Below are 23190 nucleotides of genomic sequence, written 5' to 3'. Positions count from 1 at the left end.
TGACCTTCAGAGGGGTCGTCACCTTGCAGACAGATCCTTGATGCTGAACAGTGATGCTCACATGTGGAGAGCATACGTGGGAATGGGCAGCATTTAGAGACTTGGCCTTTATGTGTTTCAGAGAACATGCTGACTTTCGTAGCTATACTGGAATTACTTCTCATGTAGGAAAGAGCACTGCTCCGGAGAGGGAAGCATTTTCTTTTTATTATTATTATTATTATTATATTTTAAGTTTTAGGGTACATGTGCACAACATTCAGGTTAGTTACATATGTATACATATGCCATGTTGGTGTGCTGCACCCAGTAACTCGTCATTTAACATTAGGTATATCTCCAAATGCTATCCCTTCCCCCTCCCCCCACCCCTTAATCCTCCTTATCATCGACTCACAAGAGAGAATGATGAAATAATGGTTCAGAGAAATGTAAAAACCTGTAGGGAGCACAGTTCCCGGTGTGGAGCACGTTGAAGGAGCATCTTCCAGAGACCTCCGAGGCAGTGGGCGGCCTTGTTTTTGCTTCATCTCCATGAAATTCTACCACATATTAAACCTTGTGTATTTCACATCGATCTTGGTGGCCTTGTTTGACAAAGCAAAAAGCCAAAGGCAAACCTTGGACCTGATAACCCTGACCAAACCCTTCTCTGGTGTGTAATTTTAACAAATTCACTCCTGAGGCTTAATTTCTTTATCTGTAATATAAGAAAGTTGTACTGGTAATTTAAGGTCCTTTTTACAACCTTAAAAGTTCTATGAAACTTTGAATTTACTTAGCGGCTTGGAGTAGTTTATTTGGAAATTAATCTTAGAGCTGAGCTTCATTATGTAGGATGATGAAGAACTAGCCCTGCTATATCCGGATGCTCTTTTGGTGGAGGATGGTTTCACGTTTTCTCCAAAAGTGGTGTGCTTTGTACAAATGTTAGGAGTTTAAGACATTAGGCCCTTTAAAACAGAAAGAAAATTTTTTCTCACCCTGAACAATTAATTCTTGATTTTGGTATTTAAAAAATAATTGTGAGATAATTATTAATGTGAAAAATGCGAATTTTATGTGAAAAAAAATTCATGTGAAAAGATAAATAAAGGTGTTTAACAACCACTGAAATTGGCAAACAAAAACACATGAAAAACAGAATTAGGAGAATACTACAAAAAGCATAATGTATGCATTTTTAGACTCTCATATCTGGTATATAAAATAACCAAATAATTTATCATACAAACTAGAGCACTTTTGTCTGGGACATAGACTAACCTGAAAACATTACCAAGATAACTGCAAACAAACATATGCTCACCCCACCAAATAGCAAGCAGCCCTCTTTCTTTCCAAATTAAACTTATTTTTGAATAACCTGAATTTCAATTTAGGTAGATATTGATGCCTTAATCACCAAATCTCCCTGACCCCCTGCAGAAAACCCTAAATAACACAGGTAATTCTGGCTTTTTCTATCTAAAGGAAAAGACCAGCTGCATGTTATCATCTGGTGGACACTTAACTAATTATCTTGACTGATCAGGTGAAAAGAAAAGGACTCTTTTGTGGAAATGATATCAGAAAAGATAAAAAATATATTTCTTATAATGGTTATGACATCTTAATTTTATTAAGGTGGTACAGTCAGGGAGATGTTTCTAAAAGTATAATACACACTTCTTGGAATGTGTAATTAGAAAATTCATAATGTAGAAGATAAAATTAGCTTTGCTTAAAATTATTTATGAACTGCATATACCTAAGAAAGATTCAGAAAGCATCCAGTGTTTCCAACAATAGCAAAGCTATAACGTATTTCTTTGCTAAATCTAGCATAATTCAATTACTTGTGTGATTTAATTAAGCTCACATGCAACTAACAGGTATTTCAGATTACTGGCAGTCTATTATTGTCATCTTGGGCCAACAGTAGCTATTTATTTACTCCTTAAAACATAACTCTCCTTGAACTTTGTGCCAAACACTGTGTCAACCTGATATAGAAAAGAAGAAGAGCCCAACACTGTCCCAGCCTAGGGGGAAGCGAGCAGCCCTAGGGAAGGGAGGTGGGTGTACAGCTCATGGGGCCTCCCAGGTCTGGGTGCTTGGATTCCTACCTGCAGCTCCTCAGAAACAGAGTAACTCTAATCAATCAGAATTAGATGGTAATTCCACCCCTTGATCAAGTTCTCCTCCTAAAAGGCTTGCTGCTGCCATGCTGGAAAAAGAATCCCAAGTTCTCTATTTTAGCCAAGATTCAAGAATACATACTTTCAACTTTCTACTCGCCCTTGATCTACCTGTAATGTAAATCAATCTCTCACCCATCTGTCCTCTGTATTTAGATATTCCTGAGTGTTACAGCCCTGTCTTTGATTAAGTTCCTGCACGTCAGTTTCCTATTCATAGTTCATCCTTTGTGAAATCTAAATTGCAGTGCATGATTAAGTGTTTCGTGAACAGAAAGAGTAAGATCAGGGAAACTCGACAGTATGTGAACACATGATTTAAAAAAATGAGGGAGCCAAGGCGGGTGGATCACGAGGCCAGGAATTCAAGACCAGACTGGCCAACATGGTGAAACCCCGTCTCTACTAAAAATACAAAAATTAGCCAGGCGTGGTGGCACGCGCCTGTAATCCCAGCTACCTGGGAGGCTGAGGCAGGAGAATTGCTTCAACCCTGGAGGCGGAGGTTGCAGTGAGCCAAGAGCGTGCCACTGCACTCCAGCCTGGGCAACAGAGCAAGACTCTGGCCTGGGGCCGGAGTGGTGGGGGCGGAGCTGGGAAAATGAAGGAAGTAAAACCAGCAGAGTTTGCCCTACAGGCAAAAGAAAAACATCACTTTAAATCTCTCTACCCCGTATGAATCTAATTAGGCGTTGACACTTAGAATTTCTCATCAGAACTAGTATGTGTTTTATGAATTTTAAAGAATCTCAGACCATGTTGCCAGGGACCTGCAGAAGGGGATGTGTTTGCCATTCCCTCGTTTTTTGTTTCGTTCTTTTTTCTGTATATGATTATTCTCTACTTCTCCCTCTTACTAACTTTGTGATTTGACGAGGCTATTGGTGTGACTCCTCGTAATAAATATGGGGTCAAACCAGACTTTTTGTGCTTGTTGCTGATTCTTAAAAGTTTGCAGGCCGGGTACAGTGGCTCACGCCTGTAATCCCAGCACTTTGGGAGGCCAAGGCGGGCGGATCACGAGGTCAGGAGATTGAGACCATCCTGGCTAACACGGTGAAACCCTGTCTCTACTAAAAATACAAAAAATTAGCTGGGCGTGGTGGCGGGCGCCTGCAGTCCCAGCTACTCAGGAGGCTGAGGCAGGAGAATGGCGTGAACCTGGGAGGCGGAGCTTGCAGTGAGCCAAGATTGCACCACTGCACTCCAGCCTGAGTGACAGAGCGAGACTCCGTCTCAAAAAAAAAAAAAAAAAAAGTTTGCAATAATTTAGGACTCAGGCAATTTCCTACATTTTCTAGAAATTCTGGTTCCACACTTTGATGCTAATCAGTAAAAGAAAGGTCTTCCACTCAGCCATCCTGACAAATAAAAAAAGCTTGTTTTTGCCTGCTGCAGTTATCCAGCGGCCAGCTGCTCCAAAGATTTGGATTTGAAGATATGGTCATCATTGCTTGTGAAACCTCGCCTAATAAGGCCTCCTCAAGAGCTTTAGCAAGGCGCTCAAGTGTGCGTAAGATGACCTGGGCAGCCTGCTCAGGGCCATGTGCCTGGTCTTCCTGGAATGTGAACTCTTTTCTTGCTGAACAAACTGCCTGCGTAATATTCTTTTCATGACTGTGTGGAAGCCACTGTGTTTGCAATTAATTGTTTTTAGTAACTGTGCTTCAAATGAATCCTATCTTAAACTGTACAAATCACTGCACTCGTGCAGTAGTGAGTCGAAATTAATCACGCATTGAATTCATGTTAATTATGGAAACATCAAGCATCTGCTAAATTTGCTAGAAAAAGATGCATTTTTAAATGGAGGTTTTTATGATTTACCAAGTATAAATGCTGGTGTTATAACCCACAAAAATATAAGTCTGTGACCCAACCAGACAAAAAAGGAAAAAATCTATTAGGTATTTTAAAATAATCTGTGTATTTGGTTTCAAATTCAGACACTGGAGGAGTAAATTACACATTAGTGGCTTTTCCAGGTATGAATGTCCCCGGCCTTTGCCCCCAGCTAGTGCCTTACGAGGGCTTCCTATGGTACACTGTGAAATTCCCACAATTCTCACGTGAGATCTGTAATCTACCCGTTTCATGATGGAAAAAGAGAGACTTGGCAATGTTAAATGTGCTTTGCTGGGGAGGGTCTCTGGGGAAATAAAGTCATCTTGTGTTACTGTAACATTAACACCATACCACATCGATGTGGTTCCTGAGCCTCCGTGGGACGTAAGTATAACCCGCTAGGAGCTTGGAAGTTCATGATCCAGTGAAATATTTGGGTCACTTTGAAAAGCCTTGTAAATCCAGAACAGTCAAGAAAGACAAAATTAAAACGTTTAATGCATTAGGGGATTCGTATTCAACACTGAAAACCATGATGATGTTAGCTGTTCGGCTACGCGCCCCCACCCTGCAAAACAGTGCTCCTAATTTTCTTTCCCATTGCTAGAAATACCGTTTGTAGAAATCTGATTCTGTCGTCTAACATCTCGACTTCCCAGGAAGTCTCTCATCCAGCTTAAGAGTGAAGACCGTCAGCGGTTTAACAAGTAAATAACAGAAACAGGATGCGCCCTCCCAGGAGCCGGCGCTGGCTGTGAGGGGACTCACCCGGGCGGCTCCAGCACTGGGGCCCACGCTGGCTGTGACAGGACTCACCCAGGTGGCTCCAGCAGAGGGCACTTCCTGAGTGCGTGGGGCTTGTACACTTGAGGGGTGTCCAGGTCCCAGCTGGTTCTCAACTTTTAATAGCTCATCAGTCAGTGTCATTTGGTAAAGTGGTTGGGATCTCTGTGATAACTTATTTTTATTTTTTTAAAGTTTTGACTGCTAAGCATATGTTAATAGGTTTTCCTTGAAACAGCAGAATGAGAAAATGAAAGAATTATAATGAAATTACTCCTAGTACTTGCTACAAAATATGTGTCACATTAAAATTTTAGATAACATGGATTTTTCTTTAATATTATATTGAATTCATGCACTGAATTCTTAAATTGGATTACTATTTAAATGTTTTTGAATCATATTCTGATTTTTATAGGTTGGATTTTATATCATACGCCTCAAAATATTCACTGCTCATCGTAAGAATCTAATATTTTGCATTATTTCATTGTTGTTAAGAAGTCGAACCATAAAGAGAAACAATTATTTTTCCACATATGCCAACTTCTATGTTCACTATAGGAATGAAAAATGTAATTAGCTGTTTTTACTACCTCATAGAAAAATCTGAAATACTAACTTCTAATAGAATATAATTCAATACAGTCTTTTTAAAAGAAAAACCAACAACTCTAAGGCAGCTGAGAAGTCTATTGGCCAAAACTGAAAGTGCTCATATATAAAACCTGGTTCAATGCAAAACTGAATTTTTAATTCAAGATGTGATTCATTCCTATTGTGTGAACTTGATTTGGAAACTTGGACATCTCCACGTTTCTCTCATCTCCTGATTCTGGGTGTGTTGACCTGGTGGGAGCACGGCTTGCTCACGTGCTTTACTCTGCTCCTGTGACAGTATGCCCTCATTAAGGCTTGGTTTGTAATTTTCAAAGGTTTCCCTCTGCAGGTTGTGCATATGGGGTGGGTAAATGAGCAACTCCAAGGAGCTGACTCCTCTCAAACCTTCAGACCCAAGTTCCTAGCACTGAAGGGCCCGTCCTTCTACGTTTTCAGCACTCCTCCGGTAAGGATGCTTTTGACACTCCACAGGGAGGGGCTGCTGGGAGGGCTGTTCCCGTAGGAGGGGGAAAGCTACATCTGGTGTTTGGAAAAGGTGGGCTGCTGGGAGGGCTGTTCCTGTAGGAGGCGGAAAGCTACAACTGGTGTTTGGAGGAGGACAAAGACAGAGTGCTTGGTCCTGCCGTTTGCTGTTTCTACATGGTTGGAAAGTATTCTGCTTGTAGATTGCTTATTTCTTGCTCCAAATTTATAAATTAACGCATTTCTTTCTTTAGTTCAAATAGCCGTTAAGATATTGTAGAGCTTATTCCTTCCTCAAATTCCAGCTGGTTTGGAGGTGGGATACAGAGGCTCTGTGTCTTAGAGGATCCAATTAGGTAGTTGAAGAAGCCAAGACACATACAAAATACAACTCTCTTTTTAGACGTTTCTAATTTCTAAATTTTAAAAGCTTTTTTTTCCTGATGTCTCCCAAGTTTTATTTAAAAAATAAGCAGTCTGCTTTAGTGGGGTCCATAATATAAATTTATGGCTGAATGCTATAGTTCTGCAGTTTCATTTTCCAATGCCCACTGGTACCGTTCTCCCCAAACTGACTGAATGTAATGTGTAATGTCTAGAAGTTTATTGATTTAAACAGCTTTACTTTTGAGAGTCTGACCATCAGAACTGCAAGCAAACTAAAAACCTGAGAGCTTCAGGTAGCTACACATTTTGGATGCATGTCACGTGTAGTGTTGACGGGACTTTCTTCCATTAAAAGGAAATGAAAAGATAAAACCAAGTTTCAAGATAAAAGCCACCTTGATAAGGATGGCTTTTTAAGTAAGCGTTTTACTTGAGAATAATTTTAGATTTATGGAAAAGCTGCACATTCAGTGCAGAGAGCCCCGTCTGCCTCCACTCAGCTCCCCTGATTTACAAGACTTACATGGCCATGGAGCATCTGGCAAACCACCATTTGACAATGATGCAGCATTACTAACCACACTTTGCCCTCCAGTCAAACTTCAGTTTTTCTACTAATGCACTTTTTCTGCCCCAGAGATAACGTAGGATATCACATTGTCTTTAGTTGCAAGGTTTTAAAATAAACCAGCACTTTGTGCTTACTGAATCTAAATGTTTGCATGAATAATGATTGAATTCCCCTCAAAACAAACATAACCATGTTCTTTAACATTTGCTGCTAATTCGCTCCATATTTTCAAATTCAAGTCCCAGAGGTGAACATCTGATTGGCTGGGCTGATTTTGTTTTTGAGCAGAGCTAAGATATTCATGCCAGCTCATCTCAGAGGTATTGAAAGACTCGGAGGAGGTGGCTGGCACCGCATGTACCCAACCTGGACCACATACCACTGACACTGGAGACGCATGAAGGGGCTGAGGTGTCGGAGGCCTTCCATGGACCCATATCACTCCACATGTTCCCTGTGCAGCCTGTTTACCAGTTGGCCTTTTATGGAACTCAGGGATTCTTCAAACCCTAATAGGCAGACCCTAATTCAATAACCATTGAATAGCAAGGGTTTAAAACAGACAGGTTTCTTTGCCGTGGGTCTTCACGGAAGTTATGTCCTGCCTTGGGATGCTCCAAGGTGCTGGTAGCATCCAACTCATCTCAGCAAGGCCCAGCTGGTAAACTGATTGCAGCGTCACAAAGTGTCCCTGGAATTGCTAACGTGCATAAACTCCTTTGTAGCTTATAGTGCACTTCTGTCCATTATATAATTTGATTCTGAGACAACTGAAGGCCCCTCATTTTAGTGATGAGTGCCAAGAGCACACAGTGTCAGAGCTCCATCTTGATATGTTGTAACTGTTTTATCATGGAGACCTATTGTAATATAAATCGATAACTAAATTTTCATCTTAGCAACACATTGAACAGCCACATTCACTTTTGTTTTCTCATTTGAGTCTTGCTTTTGCAGATGAAGGTCATGTGTAAATAAAATAGTAAACAAATATACTTGACCAAGGATTGTTTTGGATAATGTATTTGAAATCCTCTCTTAATAGACTGTGGGTTGTATTAACTGCATTTAATGCCAGAATAGTCTTACAGTGTACTGAAAATCCAGAGTGCAGGGAGTATACTCTCTCTGGTCTTCTTCCCCAGTGGGAACCACCAGCCCTCTCATTCTAGTGGGAACAGTGACTGGAGAGGCCAGGACAGATGTCATTGGCAGATCTCATCTTGAACAAGGCTGACTTGAGCTAGAAACCCAGTTTCCCAGAGTCTCTGTTCTCTGTGGCTCTGTGAGCATTGCAGGTCGTCTCTGAGGTCATTGAGATTTATTAAATGACGGAACCTCCCTTGCAGACCAAGAGCCTTTGGGCCATTGACAACATCTAGACCCACATCTAGACCCCGATCCACATCTAGACCAGGTTCCACACACTCGCTGCTCCGCAATCACCTGCAGCTTCATCTTCCAGAATTCAGGAGTCGTGCGTTAAAGTATTTGGCCTGTCATTGTTCTTCTTGATACTTGCTCTCATAATTTGTTTTAAACTGGCTGACTTAGCCTGAAAAAAGTAATAAATACAAATAAGCAACTTTCCTTCAGTATTCATTTGTATTCTGCTTAGTTGTAAATTATGAGACCCTGACTATGTTTGATTTCAAAATAATTCTTTTAAAGAAATCCTAATGTATCCAAATTTTAAGTTGTGCTTCTTTTTCTTCATACCTGCTGTGATTAGAGAGTCCATTTCTTATTTTAAATGCAGTTTTGTTTTGTTAAAATGTAGGCAAGTCTTCCCTCAGGGCCCTGAGGTCGCTGCCACTCACACTGGCCAGGCAATGCAGCATTTGCAAGGGACAGAGAATCATTTCCTGGGGGTCTGAAACCAGGATATGGTTGTGGAGAGTGAGGGCTGAGGAGGGCGCATGGCACTGGGGTGAGGACCAGGAACCTGCCCAAAGCCACAGGAGCAGTTGTGTGTGCCAGGAAACCAAAGTCACATTTCCATGTGTCCAGGAAGGAACTGGAAATCGCAAACTCCTCATTCACATAGAGGAAGTGCCCACACCTTAGCCTGCTGGGTTGGCGTTTCCCTTCCCCAGGGCTGCCAGCCTCCTGCCCCTTCGTCTGGCCCACAGAGTCTGTGCTCTGTCTCCGCCACTTGGCTTTGCCGTGGTTTGTTAGGGTTTCTTTCTTGGTCATTTAAACTATTTGAAAACAATAAAAAACTAGCAGACAAACCCTGTATGTTTCCTCTGGCAACATCTGCTTGTCCATTCCAGATGCTGCAGCTCCTCCCTCCATATCTCTCCCTGTCTCTCTGTCTCTGTCTCTCTCTGTCTCTGTTTATATCACTTTCTATCCCTCTCTTTCTCCACCTGTCACTGTCTTTGTCTCTCTCTGTCTGACTCGCTCTGTGTCTTTCCCTCTGTCTGACTCGTCTCTCTATCTCTGTCTTTCTGTCGTCTCCTTCTCTGCCCTCTCTTTGCTCCTCTCAAGGTCTCTCTCTTTCTCCATCTGTCTCTGTCTTTGGCTCTCTCTGTTGGTCTCTCCCTCTCTTTGTCTTTCTCTCTGTCTTTCCTTCTCTGCCCACTCTTTGCTCTTCTCGAGGTCTCTTACTTGCTTTCCAGTCCCTCAGAGACAGTTTCATCTTTGGTGTGGGAAACTGTGCCTTATCTTGCGTTCATGGCCCCTTTCTTGTCTTTTCCTGTAAAAGTTACCTATCGTATCTTTCTCCTTCTGCACACACTCCGGAACATTCCTAGAACATGATTGTTTTCATTAACTTCTTATTTCTAGTAATTTCTGCAGAAGATAACTTGGCACCATCTCCGTTCTCTCTTCAGAGCTGTCAGCAGGGCTTCTTTCCATCATTGTGGTTCTGAAGGCCTCGCTATTCCTTGTAAAGGGTTAGCGAGGACCCGAATGAGCCTAGAGAGTAATTCTCAAGATTTAGTAAACCTGTGAAGTTGAATTAGCCCCAGATAGATTTACAATTAGGCTGCAATTTAAGGAAGCTGGATGTTACTCTAAACTGTATGCATCCATCCAAAATGGTCATTGACAGTTTAGCTGCCCAGATCTCTGAAATATAAAAATTTTGTTATCCTCAAGTAAGCATAGTTTCATAATTTAAATTTTTAAGTATAAATATATAACTGTTAATTACACCAATATAAACTGCACAGTCTGTGAAGCTTTTGAGTCTAGTAGTGCTTAGGAAGCTCACATAGACACACACACATGCACACACCACACACTACACACACACACCACACACACACCACTCATGCACACACCACATGCACACCACATGCACACACCACACATGCACACACCACACACATGCACATACTACACACATACCATATGCACACACCACACACCACACACACCACACGCACACCACTCATGCACACACCACACACATGCACATACCACACACATATGCACACACCACACACACCGCACTCACCAAATAGACACACACACCTCCCACAAGCACACACCACACACACTGCACACACACCACACACACCGCACACACACCACATGTGCACACCACTCATGCACACACCACACACGCACACAGACACACCACATGTGCACATGTGCACACACACCACACGCACACCTCATGCACACACCACACACGCCGCACAAACCCCACACACACCACACATGCACACACCACACACACATCACATGCACACACCATACACATCACACACACAACACAAATAGACACACACACCCCCCACAGGCACACACCACACACCACACACACACCACATGTGCACACCACTCATGCACACACCATACATGCACCACACATGCACACCACTCATGCATACACCACACACCACACGTGCACACCACTCAGGCACACACCACACGCACACATCTGCACACCACTCATGCACGTACCACACACACACCCCGTGCACACACACCCAGACCATGGCGTGTGGATGTGAGAGGAGGAACTCCAGCCGGCAGTGATGCTCCCATTTGCTGAGATGGGAACTGTGGGATGTACTCATTGGTGAGTGCTGGATCTTTGTAAGTTTGAAATGTTTAAAGATTTCCAAAGGGAGATTTTTGAGTAGAGTTAGATCCACCAGGCTTGAGTTCAGAGACAAGAACTGGGTAGCCAAAGAAACTCTGGAGGTGCCCAGTACGCAGAGAGCTCCCGACGCTGTGAGGCCGCAGGAACCTTGAGTTCATCTAACTGGATCCTTGATGATCCACGATAAAGAAGCCACTCATTTCTTCTGGATCTGGATAATTTGTACTTTTTCAATGGTAATCAATACCAGTAATGCACTGGCGAGATAAAAAGGTGCAGGTTTTTATGAATATTCCATCCAAAAGTTAGATTGATTTGACTTGTTTTATCTGTATACTTCCCGATTACTTCATATAGTTTATAAATTTCTAGTGGTCTCCAACTGTCATTACTTAACGTCACCTGTAAAATGAGAATAGAGGACTGTAAATGCCTACCTGAGAGGGTTGTAGGGAGATTAAGAAAGGATGATTAGTACATTATAAATATCATACAACGGATCACTGGTGTGGAAGTTTTCTCTCTTGATAAAACACTGGAAACGCAATTTGGTTTCCATGTACCTGGGAGCTGCCTGTGCTGGGCTCCTGCTGCCTGCACCATGTCCAGCATCGCCTCTGACATAGAGAAGATGCTGCCTGGTTACTGGTGGAATAATCTATAAAATCAGTACTGGGGCCTATTAATGCTTGGCGGTGAGCTGAGTGTTTTGCAGAGGTCATCAAGTCCTCTCTAATGAGAATATCAAGGAGAAATCAACCCCTCATATTTGCACTCCAGGCTGGAGAACAAGAGCGAAACTCTATTTCAAAGAAAAAAAAAAGCTGTAAAAGCATTTGAATCTAACAAACAAAATTATGTATTAGTATTCACCAACTTCTCATTGCAAAATCAATACACATAATATGGTGAATAAATTTACATCTAAGTATTTATAATGTATTAATATTTTTTCTGGCCCGACATTTTATATCCTGGCACTGGTGGCAATTTGCCAGTAGCAGTCTTACTTTGCCCAGATCTAAAACAATCTTATGTTAAGGTTTTAACATCGATATTTTAAACGTATTTTATCCTGACATAAACATGAGCTTTTTGGATCAGAGACAGGTTGTTAGTTACTCACAGAACGTCTCAAGGCCAGTTCCCCATCCCCACCCCAGAGTTCTGTGCGGGCAGAGGTGTCAGCCACGGGAGAAGCACGTGGGGCCGTGACTCTCGGAGCTCATATAGGATACTCAGCACCCACCCACCCTCCTCCCCACAGAAGGAGAGACTCACCCTTACTAATGCCAATCAGACCTCTCTCAGGAGAGAAGGCCGAGGTCTCTCTTCCATCACACTTTGGAATATAAACCAAAGGCTTCAGGGGCCATCCATGTGAAATGTCCCCAAATGATTCACTACTGCCAACTCCCATGGCTGGGTCACTGCACCATCGTCCTTCATTCCAGGTGCCAGTAAGTGTTGCTCAGAAAGCCCTCACTATGCAATAATGTAGAAATATTCACAGAGCCTTGATTCTCAGCAGTCTACGTCAGAAAATTTTAGTGAATTTTACAAGGACCCAAAGATTATCATGACAACTTAGGAAAAACTAAAAGGTAAAGTCCTTCTTTGAACGGTGGCTTTTGAGCTCGTTCAAGATGAGGAAGAGGAAGAATATTGAAGGAGAAGAGAGAAAAGAAGTTGTATTAGTCTGCGTTCACATTGCTCTAAAGAAATGCCTGATACTGGGTAGTTTATAAAGAAAAGAGGTTTAATTGGCCCACAGTTCCACAGGCTGTACAGGAAGCATGTCTGGGGAGGCCTCAGGAAACTTACAGTGTGGCAGAAGGCAAAGGGGAAGTAGGCACATCTTACATGGCCAGAGAAGGAGGAAGAGAGGGAGCGGGAGGAGACGTCGCACTTTTAAACAATCACATCTCATGAGAACTCTATCACGAGAATAGAACCATGGTCAGAGGAGGAGGAAGGGAGGAAGGGAGAAGATGCCACACGCTTGTAAACAGTCAGATCTCATGAGAACTCTATTACGAGAACAGCACCAAAGGGCAAATCCACCCCCATGATCCAGTCATCTCCCACCAGGCTCCACCTCCAACAGTGAGGATTATAATTTGACATGAGATTTGGGCAGAGTCACAGACCCCAACCGTATCAGAAGGGAAATGGGATAGAAGAATGGAAAGGAGGAATTGGAGTGGAAAAAGCAGGTCCCTGTTTCACAGCTCAGTTGTTCCGTGAGGAGGGCCCAGCCTACCCTGGTGGGTCCCTAATCTCTGTCTTTCCCATGCACCAGGAGATGCTGGAAGAGCTGAGATTAAAGCCGGGACTCACAACTCCTTCTCACACACCCTACTCTCCTTCGTTAGCCAGAGTATTTATTTCTGATTTGTACATTGGAATCTGAAAGATGTTTCAGTTATTCCTGTTTTCAAACATTAAAATGTGTCAAAATAAGTTATAAAGTCAATTTTACAGAATTGTATGGCATTAATATATCAATGATGTAGCAACTGCCTATGCATATGCAAGAATTATTAGCAATTTTAAGACTATCAATTACATAGGTATATTCTATCATTAAAAATATTACTTGGAAAAAATAATTCAAATGAAGATTTGTAGATGGAGCAAACTATATTGTTCTGGGGCCACATTTTCATTGTTCTATGATAACAGTCAAAGGTACCAAGATATGGCATCTTGTAATCTACAATTTCGGCTCCATTTCAAGCCAAATGTGGCCAGATACTTAGAAAATTGTCAATTGCCATTATTTGGAAAACTGTAGTGATGATATATAGTTACAAAACCAACCATCTTGTCTACCATCTGTTAACGTCTCTTTTGTTCCGAGAGACTGGAGAAAATCCAGGAATCTGCATACCTCATGTTTCCTTGCCCTGGTGTTAAGTCACTGCTCTGAGGAAGAAGCATGATGGTAGAGCCAGTGGATCTCTCTCCCGACGTGCAAAATCATTCCCCAGAGAAAATCAGCTGATAAAGTGCCTCAGAGAGGTTCACGCTGCATGGGCCCCTCTTAGCAGAGGGTTTCCCCTCTTTTAACCTAAGAGGTGCGGTCCTGGAAAATCGTGTAAACTAAGCCATGATGACTGCATTAGGGAGCCCCGGATTTCAGGAAGCCGTGGCTTGAAGTCTGGATTTCAGGAAGCCATGGCATGGCGCCAGTTATTTACCAAGTCAGGAATTCGTTTGTCTGGTGAGTGGTGATTGAACACACCTCTGCTTTGCATCGTTTGTCCAATGAGCGGTGATTGAACACGCCTCTGCAGCAAGGAATTCGTTTCTCTGATGAGCGGTGATTGAACACGCCTCTGCAGTAAGGAATTCGTTTCTCTGATGAGCAGTGATTGAACATGCCTCTGCAGTAAGGAATTCATTTCTCTGATGAGCAGTGATTGAACACGCCTCTGCAGTAAGGAATTCGTTTGCAATTCACAGTGGCTGCTTCCATCCCACCCTCGGCCTTCCTTTCCTTTTAAAAGGTGTCAGGCTTCTTATCCTCAGGTTGTTTTCCCACAAGACCACCACATCAGACTCCCCTCATAAAACTTCAAGAACACCAGTGTACCCATGAATCACCTGGGAATACTTCTTAAAAACACAGGCTGTGATATGGCAGGTCTGGTGCGGACCTGAGACTTGACATCACCAACAGGGACCCAGAGATGCCGAGGCTGTTGCTGGCCATGCTGCACTTTGGGAGTCATGATGGATACATCAACAGTAAATTGCTTAAAAATAGAAAGTCAGGATCTCTGAGCCTCACTCCAAACTTGCTAAATCTGAACTGCTCGGATGGGGTGCAGGAATCTGCATCGGCAGGTGACGCCTGGCCACACTCAGGCATGGCACAAACACACTAGGAGTGTCCTGCTTCAGAACAGTACTCCAGGCTTTTAGTATTGTCACTGCATCGTGGGCTATGCACACCTAGAATTTTGAGCTTTACATTAATCTTCTAATTATATGTGTGTCTGTGTGTGTGTATATATATATACACACAAAGCTGTATATATATATATAACTACATGTATTAATACACATATGTATGTATAGCCACGCATTGCTTAAGGACAGGTATATATTCCGGAAAATGCACAGTTAGGCAATTTTGTCATTGTGCAAACATCATAGGGTGTACTTACAGAAACCTAGATGACCTGTATATTTTTATTTATGTATATTTTCATATAGAAAACCAAATGTTCCGGCACCATTACTGACTATGAGTTCCTTCCTCTAGTTGATCTGCAAGGCCAGTATCAAGTTCCATCGACCGAGTTTCTGTATATGCTCCGTTAGAACCTATAGGGCCACCGTGTTCTGTGCAGTCCATTGTTAACTGAAGTGTGGTGATGTGGTGCATGACTGTGTAGACACACACGCACACACATTTGTATATGCATACAGAGAGGGTTTTGACTAGCTTTCCTAACATTAAGCTCAATTTAGCCAAGTTTTTTCACTTTTGTTGCAGCAACCTACCTCCTATCTGAACTACAAGCTACGCAGAACCTAACGAACACACGAGATGCTCTTCTTGGATACCTTGGACATGGTTTTATCTTAAACAATCTCCTTCTGTTGCATGGTCATGTTCAGCCTTGAATTGTTGTAGCCTAGATATTTTCTAGAGCTATAACTCGTGAAATAAAAAGTGAGAAGAGCCCTAACGGACATGATGAATTTTTTGGTGATAATTTTTTTTCTGGCAGAAACTCAGAGGAACCTGATGCCTGCACTTTCACTAAGTTAGAGAAGTGTTCACATCACATCCACGCAGGGAGAGGAAGGATATCTGTGAAAGGCTGGAGCCAGGCTGAGGGTGCTCTGCAGAAAGGATCACTCACATGAAGTCACCTGAGCTGCGTGTCAGCAGGGGGGAGCCGATGGCAGGGCGGCTGGGACTTGGAAGAGGGGAGGGAGACCTGCCAGGGCTGTCAGGAAAGGCCTCAGGGCTGGGTCTGAGCTGAGTCCTTAAGAAGCCATGAGGTTCAGGTAAGCAGGGAAAGAACCATGACGAGAAAGATCTGCTGCTTTTTTTTTTTTTTTAATTAATAGACTTGTTTTTTGGATGATTTTAGATTTACAGAAAACTGAGAGGAAGGTGAAGAGTAGCCTGTGCCCCTCACCGCCCCCACCTCCCGTTCCTAACACTTGTGTCCTGTGGTGCATTGTCACAGCCAGGAGCTAGTGTGGATACTGCCACACTCATAACATCCACGTGGCTCAAGGGGACTTCCCACAGCTCTCAGGGTGGCAGCATTTTCTTCAAGTCCACAATAGAAATGGTTCCATCCGAAGCCCGAGCACCTTCTTACAAGTGTCTCCGATCGAGGCACATTCTCTTCCCTGAATCAATCATGGTGGCAAAGATGGTGAGAATTCTGGCCTGAATTGTGTGCAGACTGCGCCTCGCCTCCCTGGGCTGGGGGCAAGGTCATAGCTCTGGGAGCGGAGAAGGGATCCCCAGGGGGAGACACGGCCACTGGCAGGAGAAGTAAAAGAGTAGGAGGAAGGCAGGACTACGGCAAAACCAGCAGACGCCACAGGGATGAACAGAAAGGGGCTTAATAAACAGATGATGGATGCAGCGGAAGGAGGGAGAGACTAGACCTGCTTCTGCGAACAACAAAGAGCACAGCCTTCTCCAAGCTTTGTCTTAGAACAGGACTCAAATCCCTCCTGTTTTGTCACGTATTGATATCAGACTAGTATGGAAAATGCATTCAATGTGACATAATCTAATACAGTGACCAGATATATTAATCACAGCACGATGACAACAGTGAGAACCTAAAAGCAATCTACAATATCCATCACAAAGATAAAGCTTACGAAAACCATAACTCCACACGGAAATTCTAGGCCGTAGTTACAGTTGTTTTTCTGAATAACATTCAACGACATGGGAAAATGCTGATATTACAAACTATATTTTGAAAAGTATAAAACCATGAATATGCATAAAGTATATTTACAGCAACAAGTAAACTTGGGAAGCTGTCTCTGAATAGGGTGTTTAGTGGGGTTTTTTCCCCCTTTATATTTACAGCCTCCAAAAATAAGCAGCATTGTCCTGAGAAAGTTAAAAATGGTGGATCCATAATTCTGTATTTTCCAGTAATAGAACCAGCACCTGAGCTCTGACATTAGGCAGTAGCATAAAACACTGGCCAGGGTGGAAACGGGAGGAGTGGGAAGGGAGGGGCAGGTGCAGTGTTGAGGAATCAGCGGGCACTGCTGTGGAATTCAGGGTGATGTTTTATTTCAGGCATCCATCAGCATGGCTCCCCAGCTCTCAAGAGAAGGGGTGCTGGAGTTCTGGCTTTTAAACTCTGAAATAAGCACCTGAAACTCTCTCTAGCAAATTCGAGATGTAACTCTTATAGCCTGAATACCAGATCCAAAAGGAACCTTAAAGTTCGTATTCTAATTGGCCATTCTCACTTTCAAATTGTTCCCTTTACTTATTGTTTTATTGCCGAAATCACAATTGCAATGAGCTGACTCTAGGGCAATTAAATATTAAATGGCAAACTATTTGTGTAATTTTTCACATTTCAGTTGTGATGACTTTAAAAATGTCTTGAAAATTTTGTTTGCTGCAAGGATTACCGGAAGGTCACCAATTAATTAAAGCCAAGATAATTTCAGTGTTTCAAAGACATAATTCAGTGCACTTTGGATTATTTTTACTGGCTGAAGGAAAAAGTGCAGGGTCAACAATAAAAAACATCAAATTTGTTACATTGTTGAATATTGTAGATTTTTCTGCATGAAATATTTTAACTTAGAGATTAAATATCTGAGCTTGAATTGTAAACCATACAGCATTATTCAAAAGTGAGATTAGTTTGGCCATTATTATTGTTAAAATAGTTGTGAACTATAACAGGTCAGACCAACGAAAAATGTATTCAATTAAATTGATTAGTAGATTTTTCATTCATTTCTGAAATAGAACTAACTTTAGTTCTAAAAAGCAAAAGACTGTCTACACAATATTTTCTGTCCATTTTTGTACTCCAGTAAATATATAAACTCATTCACTTTCACATGCATTAAATGTTACCCAAAATTAATCCCTAATTTAATCTGAAAGGAATCCAAAATGGTTTTCTAAAATTATGCCCAATTGCATGTGATAGACAAGATATCATAGATATCAATCTTATCTATCTAAGATAAGATAAAGGAGATAGACGTTTTCCTGTTGATAATGGATCTATTATATTTGCCACAAACTGACAGAGATGAGGATGTGGCAACTCATCAAAACTCACAGCAGTACGTAAAGTTTAGTGTTACCAATTTATACTAATAGGGGCTTAGGATTTAATTGAGGTGGACACACATGCAGTCACACTATTGTAAATTTTTAAATTTTTCAACTAAAAGTAGCATGCTGCTTTTCATGGAACGTTCTGTTTCTTGCAGGTGAGCACATTCGATTGGGTGCGCGCAGAAAGGACCTATCACCTCTGTGAGGTGCTATTCAAAGTTCACAAGGTGGGTATCTTTTGCACTTTAGATGCTTTCATACAAATAAGATGCCCTTTGGGCTTGCAGAATGAGAGGATTGTTTGTTCTGCATGGTCCATTGAAATAGTAAAATTTGAAGTAGTAAAATAATGTGACGATCTGGACCCATCCTCCTGCCCTACCTGGTACATGGGTTCTAGCTGTCACCCTGTTGCTCATCAAAGCAGGATGAATGGATGACAGGGTGTGTCTGTGTGTATGTGGTATGTGGTGTTTGTGTGTGTTTTAGGGGAGAGATGTGTTTTAGGACGTCCACTTACAATAATTTATTCCAAGAACTTCAGATTTTGTTGCTGCTGCTGTTATTGAAATTGTTTTCAACAAATCAGATACAAATTTGCCCCAGGGTCTGGCCAGTTTGTTGCTCATGGTTCCTAGGGTAGGTAAGGACTGAGCCTTCCTCCAGGGGACACACGTCACTGGTGGTGCTGCCCGGAGCCTGGAGGTGCAGCAGGGCCCTAGGCCGGGCCCCTGCCCACCTGACCGCAGAGGTGTCTCCACAGCAAGGTGACGATGCGCTCACTGTGGCCGGGTGCCACTGTGTCCTAGTATGTGACTCAGTGCATCATGTGAACAAACCACCTGTGTCTTTTTCATGTAGGAGTACACAAAACAGAGACAAATAGGTATATTAAGTGAAAGTTTAAAAATACGTACCTTTTAGTCTGAGAATTTGACCGTAAAGAGTTATCAGTCTAAAGTTACAAGTTTTGAATAAAGATTTGTCTCTCAAAGTTTGGTTTGTTTTCTTAAATTGAAAATATCCTCAAAAATAATATTCTCTATCTGTAGTTGCTTTATTTTAAATTTAAATCTGGAATTTCAGACTGCCTTTAATGGAAACATGTACAAGGGAAATACATTTCCATAATAATATTATCAAATGATAAATACATTTATTTCCCATTTTTGAAAAATTTGGGCAACATTTTTCTGCATTGTTCCTATTTTTGTTGAATATGGTAATGAAGGAGGTGAAGGAAAAGGCCGGATGTATTTAAATTAAGACTTCTAATTACAGGTTGTAATAAACAATCATTGATCAAAAAGCAAACATTTCTGTGCTGGGCATATTCATTAAAAAATGGAGGAAAATAGAATAAAATATTAACTGTGGTTTTCTCTCAGTGATGGCTTTCCTAGCTATTGTTGCTTTCATTTTAAAAATTACTCTGTTTTCTAAATTATCTGTGACAGGAATGCATTATTTTGAAAATGGTAAAAAGGAAGCCTTATGTTAACATGAGCCTCTTGGTCGTAGATGATATGCAGGCCATTCCATTCATCACAGTTCCACAGAGGAATTCATAGAAGAATTCTTGGCCTTTTTGTTTCCTTTGCATGGGCTCCTCTTCAACACATTTTCGCTTCTGCCCCCTCTTGTTTCAGAGGATTCTCCTTCCGTGTACCTGAGATATTCTTTAGGTACTGGGGTGTCTTTGAGAGATTATTCTATCTTACATATGTGGTTCATTAGTAAGCTATAGAGCCATCTCATTTTCCCAGGAAGATTGTAAAAAAAATTTTAGTAAATATTATATGAAGTATTTATGAAATCATGAAATTAGCCAGTAGAATGGTTATGGCAAAGGTACTAAACGAAAAATGGGGTAAATAATAATAATAAATCTATAGCATTCAATATTTTTTAAAAAGAAATTAAATTATATGAGTTGAATGTCCTATTTGGAAGTCTTAAAATAGTGATCTTACAAAATCATATTGGCTGCTTTTACACACGTTTAATTGCTGATGTTTCTCGTTTAGCATACATAAATTTAAAAGTAAATGCATTCAATTCATTTTCAGAAATGTAAATAAATATGTGAGTATCATAAGAACTAATACTTTTTCATATAGATTCTTTAAATATCCATAATTACCATTTCAAAGTGTACTCATTAATATTTACACCAGAAATCAAATTCTGAAGTTGTGATTTTGTTTTTTCTCTGATTCCTTCTCTGCTCTAAAAATTACTTTTCCCAACTCTTAAAATTATGTATTATATATTTCAACACTCATCACAAAATAGATGAGAAAATTGCATCAATCAGCCTTGATTGCAGTCGTGAGTGAAATGATAAACAGCTTTCGTGCAGCATGGCAGAAAAGCACTCTGGACGCTATGGAGCGTCCTGTGTGAAATGCGTGGGTCCATCCTCTCAACCTAAAGATACCCCATTAAATTTTCAGGAAAAGTCAATATTCCCATATGTTTGGCAGAGGATCTTAGTCATGATAGCTGTCTTTATTGAGTACTTCCCTAGTAACCTTGCTAAGCACTTAGCTATGTCCTTGAGTTAATTCTCGCCCAACCTAAGGAGAACTCTGTTTTGTAGCTAAGAACTCAGAAGCAGGAAGTGGACGAGGACTTTCCAGAAGCCAAGCAGAGGCAGGGATGGGGCCCAGACTCACGTGGCTGCAAAGCTCATCCAGAATCCCGCTCTATTCCACGTGCTAGAAGCAGTGGTGTTCCAGGAGCCTGTCGCGAGTGGCCATTAAGAGTTCTAGAGGCTGGGCGCGGTGGCTCACACCTGTAATCCCAGCACTTTGGGAGGCCAAGGCGGGTGGATCACCAGGTCAGGAGATCGAGACCATCCAGGCTAACACTGTGAAACCCCGTCTCGACTAAAAATACAAAAAATTAGCTGGGTGTGGTGGCGGATGCCTGTATTCCCAGCTACTGGGAGGCTGAGGCAGGAGAATGGCATTAACCCAGGATGTGGAGCTTGCAGTGAGCCGAGATCTCACCACTGCACTCCAGCCTGGGCGACAGAGTGAGACTCTGTCTCAAAAAAAAAAAGAGTTCTAGAATGTGTTCTCCAGTGATCTTCGGGGTAGTCCTGTTTGGATAATATCAACACTGAGAGGAAGAATTCCTGAATGATTTTCCTAAAGCCATGTCAGGACAAAATTGCACCACAGTTAAAGGCGAAGAAGTCAAGAAGACCTTATTCAAGTCTATTATGATAGGAGAGAGAGATTAAACCCAACTCCACTGAAACAAAGGATGAGAGGGTTTCTACAAGTTGGGCTGGGAAGGAGATTGGGGCCATCATTGTCTGTTAATTGGCCTTCTGCAAAGAAACAGAGAGCTTCCCCCATCTTCATGATAGGAGGTGGTTGCACAGCTTAGAGCCAGGCACCCACCAAGGCTGGGCTCCATCCTTCCACAGGGACAGGAGATGACACCATCTTCCCAGTGATCACATTGTGAAGGGTCAGCTCCCAGCTCCTTGACAAAGACAGTCCTGGGTTGTACAGCCAGCAAGAGACTCTAGAAAGATTTAGGTATCAAATGGCAGAGAAAGAACATACAATAATACATTTTCTAAAGCCAAATGCTCTAAAGATAGGGAGTTCCAGGTCCCAGAGGTGGGAAGAAGCCGGGTCAAGTCTCAGTCCAGATGAGGAAACCCAAGGGCTCAGTCCAGACGTAGTAACCGGAAGGCTCAGTCCAGACGAGGTAACCCGAAGGCTCAGTCCAGACGAGGAAACCCGAAGGCTCAGTCCAGACGAGGAAACCCGAAGGCTCAGTCCAGACGAGGAAACCCGAAGGCTCAGTCCAGACGGGGAAACCCGATGGCCTGGCCAGCCGCTGACTGACTGTTGACGCGAGCCGCTGACCTTGAACTCCAGTGCTCAGGGTTTCCAGTCGTATCAACACACTGCCATCCACAAGGGCTGAGTGATTGTTTTTAAAGGAGCTACAGGAACTATCTGGGGAAATGAGCTATATATGAATCATTAATTTTCCTTATGTAGAACTTACAACACATTCTTTGTGAGGCTAAACAGTGGAAAAACAATCCCTTTCTTGATCAAGCAGTCTTACTCCTCAGAATTGAATCTAAAGAGTCCATTACAACACTGAGTTCAGAGGAATCAAAGAGCTATATGTATGAGAATGTTTAAAGATATTCCTTAAATTAATGATATTTGAAGAATAATCAAAAGACCATTGAAACATATTTTAAAATCTTACAACATAGTTTAAGTAATTGTATTATAAATTTATACAATCATATGTACAAATTCACATTGCATGAAAGAGAATATTAATAATTATTGTCCTGTTATTAAGGTCATATTAATAATTATTGACATATTTTTAAAAATCAGATGACAAAACAGTAGTAATAAATTTATCTTTTAAATTCCCTTTATCGTTGCTATAATTGTTTCATAATAAATATAAATAGAAAAAATACGTAATTTTAAAATACAACCCTTTTTGTTTTTTTCAGGAAAGGGAACATAATAAGATGATATCTTGCAGTCCTAGGTAGGGGGTGGGCTTTCTTCAGCCGTGGGGGTGGCTGGAAATGCTGTTCTGGATATTGCCAGAGCTGACCCTGCCAGGAGGCCAGGTAGCTGCAAAGCAGACATCAAATCGACATGTACGGCCTGGCTCGGCATTGCCTTAGGACGTGTGTCTTTATGAAAACAGGTAGTGAACTCATGTGAATCCGGGATGTGAGTCCTGCATGCTGGCCGCTCTGTCATGTGAAGTTATGACAACATTTTTTATCACAATTCCATTTCACAGCTCAAAAGTGGAGGCTTTGAGAGAGTCAATTGCTCAAGATCAAACAGCTAATACTGGGCAAAGAAAGGCCTCAGATTTTATCTGACGCCAAAACCTGGTGTTCTATTATAATACACAGCTGCCCAAATATAGCAAGTGATAGGAAAGAAAC

At 41.8% G+C, this 23190-nt stretch overlaps 1 protein-coding gene across 1 annotated transcript in view; it reads left to right on the top strand.

Annotated features, from left to right (window-relative positions):
• The window catches only part of SNTG2 (syntrophin gamma 2), a 426593-nt gene that overhangs the window by 301604 nt on the left and 101799 nt on the right, over positions 1-23190 (top strand). The window contains exons 12-13 of the mRNA XM_054476287.2: positions 5758-5874; positions 18383-18454. Of these exons, the coding sequence (XP_054332262.1) occupies positions 5758-5874; positions 18383-18454 (189 nt within the window). The remainder of the gene's footprint in view (positions 1-5757; positions 5875-18382; positions 18455-23190) is intronic.

Source organism: Pongo pygmaeus, chromosome 12 (genome assembly GCF_028885625.2).
Source record: "Pongo pygmaeus isolate AG05252 chromosome 12, NHGRI_mPonPyg2-v2.0_pri, whole genome shotgun sequence".
Classification (NCBI taxonomy): domain Eukaryota; kingdom Metazoa; phylum Chordata; class Mammalia; order Primates; family Hominidae; genus Pongo; species Pongo pygmaeus.
Note: the sequence above shows the minus strand (reverse complement) of the source record. Positions and strands in the feature narration are given on the sequence as shown.